The sequence below is a fragment of the Montipora foliosa genome, chromosome 3 (genome assembly GCF_036669935.1).
Source record: "Montipora foliosa isolate CH-2021 chromosome 3, ASM3666993v2, whole genome shotgun sequence".
Lineage (NCBI taxonomy): Eukaryota > Metazoa > Cnidaria > Anthozoa > Scleractinia > Acroporidae > Montipora > Montipora foliosa.
Genome location: NC_090871.1, coordinates 69,423,363 through 69,428,362, shown reverse-complemented (window position 1 = coordinate 69,428,362; position 5,000 = coordinate 69,423,363). Strand labels below are relative to the sequence as shown.

The 5,000-nt window shown below is 41.6% G+C and overlaps 1 protein-coding gene across 1 annotated transcript; it reads left to right on the top strand.

Annotated features, from left to right (window-relative positions):
* The first annotated feature begins 2,365 nt into the window (after positions 1–2,365).
* LOC137996375 (uncharacterized) lies at positions 2,366–3,216 on the top strand. The gene is made up of 2 exons (XM_068841757.1): positions 2,366–2,518; positions 2,767–3,216. The coding sequence occupies exons 1-2, from the start codon at positions 2,366–2,368 to the stop codon at positions 3,214–3,216; spliced, it is 603 nt and encodes a 200-aa protein (XP_068697858.1).
* The last annotated feature ends 1,784 nt before the right edge of the window (positions 3,217–5,000 follow it).

The window sequence follows — 5,000 nt, the reverse complement described above, 5'->3', positions numbered from 1 at the left end:
TACGCTTAATTTAGTATAGATAGGTTTCATATGTAGCACGGTTTATTTCAGTGCATGATATTGTCAGAGTATTTCTATGATCTTAACCACTAAGCAACGCGCTCCCTTGTAACTGTAGAGGGACGATTGTTTTCCCATTTCTTTAACACGATAACGTGTACCACATCCTGTTCATAAGAGGTTGTTTTCCTGTCAACATTAGGATTATTGTAAACCTTCCATGGAGGGCTTCCGTTAAATCGCTCCTTCTGAAGTCATCGAATATAAATAATACAAACGTTCAAAAAATCTTTGTGCCTTAAATCGACGGGTGGAGAGCGAGTGAGGCTTTTGTAATGGTAGTCTATTACTCCAATTGTTTACCTCCACATAAATTCAATGTCAAATTTCAATAATGACGCTTTTCTTTTCTGTGACGCCACCGCGAGGCCACTGGGAAACACTTTTTCACGAGTCTTGCAAAAAGTGTTGTCACAGTGGGAAAGTTCACCTAATTAAATCCCGGAAAATAAATCATTCGCCTTTTTCATTTCTTACAATCTCTCCGGTCATGTATTGATTTTTCTTTTTATGAATGCTTTTTTTTCTTGATGCTAACTACTACTTAGTTAAAGCTTATGAAAACTTGTTAAGGAAAAAACAAAAAAACAACGCAAGGCATGAACGACTCATTAAACGTGAAAATGTTAGGCCGGGGGAAGGTTGTAGTTTAGGTTGGAATAGACATGGTGTCTTGTCTTTAAAATTGCAGCAAGAACAATGAGTAAACTCTGCCACCTTAACACAAAAGGCGTTAATTCTCTGTGACGCCATCGCGACGCCACCGGGAAATACTTTTTCACGAGTCTTGCAAAAAGTGTTGCCACGGTGGGAGATTTCACCAAGGTAAAATCCCACTGAAGAAATCATTCGCCTTTTTCATTTCTTACGATCTCTCCGGCCATGTATTGATACTAACTACTACTTAAAGGTTATGTTTTTCAGAACACTTACTAAGGAAAAAACAAACAAACAACGCAAGACATGAACGGCTCATTAAACGTGAAAATGTAAGGCCTGGAAGTTTTATAAGTTTGAATAGACATGGTTTCTTGTTTTCAAATTGCAGCAAGAAAAACGAGTTACTTGTACGACCTTAATACAAAACGCGTAAATTCTAAAAATCAATGTATGTTATAATCATTTATTCCTTTAAAAAAACGCCCGAAATAACTCTGTGTACAGTCTGTCTTGCCGCGATTACCTTTTCGCTATTTGCAAGCCAACCTATTAAAAACTTGAACTCTAATTGAAACTGAACAAGAGGGTAAAAACTGTGTGATATAACAAAACCCCTGCCGGTGTTGCGTGATAGGTCATAAAACTTTTCTTTAAATGCCGCAAGCAATTGATTGCGGAGTACCTGAAACGCAGCACCGGACACTAGGAAGAAGTATAAAATTGCGAAAATGAACCTCATTGAATTAACAGCTATTTGTAATGGTCCTATTCTCGAAATGATTCGATGGCTTCAGGGCCAAAATTTATTAGGTAACCCTTTAAGATGTAGCCAGTGCAATCAAGCAATGGAAGTAGCGCAAAGAGATCAGAATCACGTCGATGGATATTTGTGGTGAGATAACCTCAACTCCCTTCTGATACTTTGTATATCTACTCTCGACAGAATCCAAAACGTGTTAAACGTGTCAGGGATTCCACTCGCGATCCAGGAAAAGACTCCGAGTTATGGCTACGATAATAATTGTCACTGCTAATCGCCGTCGCAAAGTACCGCAACGACGCAGCCCACCGAGGTCAGAACGAAGGAGCTGTGTTGCCGGCTAGGCGCTCGGCCCCTGAACACGACCCATGTATGATCTCGGAGCACAGCACCGCAGCCTGATGGAATAGGCCGGGAGTCGATTTTGAGGAAGGAGGAGTACTCGGAGAAAAACTCTTGGAGTCAGATTGAGATCGACTTAAACTCAACCCACATACGACCCGAGCCAGAGTTGAACCCGGGTCACTGAGGCGGGAGGCATGGTTGATGACCATTAAACCACCCTGACTCCTCATTTCCATTGTCAATAGCAGGCATGCAATTTAGAGCGGCTTCCAAATACAAAACAGCAATTCTGTTCGTGACCTTTACGACTTTGTCTGTGCGTTTATCCGAGACCTAACAAAATTTACACAAATTGTATACTACTTTATGATCATTTGTTTTGTTAACATTTATCTTTGAAGGAGATGTCCAACGTGTCGCCGCAAAAAGTCATTGAGAGAAGGGAGTTTTTTCGCCGAATTTCCAAGAATCCCATTAGGAAAACTCCTAATTACAGTATATCTTTGGGCTCTACGCGAGCTGCGAAGTGCAGCCTCTCGGATGGTTGGACTAACAAAGAACACGGTTGGAAAAGTGTATGCGGTACTAAGGCATTACTGCAAGAGAGATCTCGAGGAGAGGCCAATAATCCCATTCGGTGGCAATGTGCATGTTGTGAAGTGCGACGAAAGCCAATTCAAGCACAAGTCCAAAGTAAGTCGAGATATAAAATCAGATTTTAAATGTATCGCTCAGTACGAATTGCGTTCTCGAATGATTACTATCTTGGCGCCAACTTGAAGTAATTATGTGCAACATATTAAACATATTAAACGCATTCCTTTCATTTATAGTTGTTATTAAAATAAATAATATAGCAATCGTTTTGGCCTACCGGCACGTGTTTGCTGATTTGCTAATTATAAAATACTGTCTGCTTGATTTTATTATTCATTGTGCAGTACCAACGAGGACGGAGGGCGAGAAATGACGCTTGGGTATTTGGAGTAGTTTCAACCGAGCATAGCCCATGTCGCGGTTACTTTAAAGTGGTGCGGAGAAGAAACAGAGGAACACTTACCCAGATTCTAAAAAGAGTCCTCTTGCCTGGGTCACAAGTGCACACGGATGACTGGGCTGCATACAGGAACTTGCACCTGTATGTCCCTAATGTTACTGTTCACAGGACAGTCGTGCACCAGAATAACTTTGTAGACCCATTGACAGGAATTCAAACCCAAGAGTCGGAAGCAGCGTGGGCACGCCTTAAGTACCATGTTAAAAGAGAGAACGGTATAAAGTTGGAGGACTTACAGGATTTCCTTGAAGAGCAAATGTGGCGAGACTGGAGAGGGTTGGATGCGGTTTTTGATAACGTAACTGCCATACTGTCTCACTACTATCCCTTGTAGTCACAGACCTTAACCGTTTGCAACATACTAGAAACAAGAATGTCCGGCAATGGCTGCAAGTTTAAAACAAGTTCAAGCCTCGTAGAAAACCCAAAATAAAAAGGTTACATTTCTGAGGAGTTTCTTTATCACATACCTATGCTATTTCTTGATTTTCATAACTTCCCAGGTTCAGTAATGTGCTGTTAAAAATGAGCAGCTGCTGTGCTTTTTTATTAAAGGATTTGCCTGTCGCAATTGTCAGTTCTGTTATTTCCAGCTGTTCAATTAATTTCTACAAAAGTAAAGGAACGTTATTTAAGTGTGTAGTCTTTGTAGTGCTGGAGCGCTAATTGGGGACACTGTAAATGTAATGAACAATGAAAGTAAATCAACTCAAATGTTGGTTTTTGAGGAGAGGGGAAAACCGGAGTACCCGGAGAAAACCTCTCGGTGCAGAGTAGAGAACCAACAACCTCAACCCACATATGACGCCGAGTCTGGGAATCGAACCCGGGCCACTTTGGGGGGAGGCGAGTGCTCTCACCACTGCGCCACCCCTGATATGCGTTAATGAAACCCACTGTAATGCCAATTAACGGTCTCTCATTCAATTGGTGTGGTTCTGAGAGATAGGCCCTCAGAAACTGACTGAATCGAGGAGAAAGTCATTGACTTGACAATGCAGATTAAGAATGAGTCCTCCGAGGGATTTCGGTGTACACGGAAACAAGGGAACAATGACAAAGATCTTAGGAAAAAGGGAACATTCCCTTCCCCCCCCCCCCCCCCCCCCCAAAGTCACTTACTCCCTGCTCCAGAGCGCTTAAAGCTTAACGGTCGTAACCGCACCAAGTAATGACCGGTGATGTGTACATGACCAGATTTTACTATATAGACTAGTGAAACACCGAGAGAGCTTTCGCACGAAAACATGATATCTTCACGCGTGGAAATAACACGTCACATGTCAAAGGATCACTGTTGTTATGGTTACATATAAAAATCGCGCCTTTTGCGATTAACCCATGGAGACATTTTAACTGTTTACGCCCGGCAAATAATCAAGACAAGGGTTCAGCAACTTCACGTCACCGAAAAATGCAAAACTCCTTTCACATTTACACGAAAACGGGAAAGGAAAGGAAATTTCTTGCACACCTAGTTTTTCTCTTAAATGGAGTCGAGCGAAGGTAAAGAAGGCAGGGTATTTCAAAACAGGGTTCGAAGTGAGAACTCATAGTTTTAATTCATATCTACTGTCGGATATGCCATGCCATTACAGCTTTACTTTTACAACTGATTTGACAAGAAAACTCCATAACAAAGCTATGAGCGCTTTTGAGTGTTGTCGACGGCGAGCAGGGTGGTCGAGAACAGGCAAATACGCAAAAGTACTAAGGAAATATTAAGGAGTGAATGTAGGTCAAATAATAAGACAGGCCAGCAAAAGTTTATATTTAACAGATAGCTTTATCACTCTACATTCTTTATGCTAAGAATTGACTCATTTGGCCCTTCTTTGAGGATAACATATAAGCTTGGATTACACCATGTAATTCGAGTAGCCATAAATAAGTTTTCGGGGAACCAAATTCACCTACCTTCGTGTCACCTCGATGTGCCCACAGTATGTAGTAGCTGTAAACTCAAAACTCGGCAGGACGAAAGACAAGGAGTCAAGTTACCTTCAGAAGCAATTGCTTTTTATTAAGATTCATTTGTTGCGAGAAAAAGAAACGTTGAACGAAAAAGTGGCCGAGAACTGAGCACGACCGAGAACTGGGCCCTTCACTGTACCGTGT

Bases quoted from the DNA above. Each gene is read 5' to 3' on its own strand.
- LOC137996375 (XM_068841757.1), top strand. From the start codon at position 2,366: ATGGTTGGACTAACAAAGAACACGGTTGGAAAAGTGTATGCGGTACTA. The intron at 2,519-2,766 runs GTAAGTCGAGAT...TTCATTGTGCAG, and splicing joins AATTCAAGCACAAGTCCAAA to TACCAACGAGGACGGAGGGC.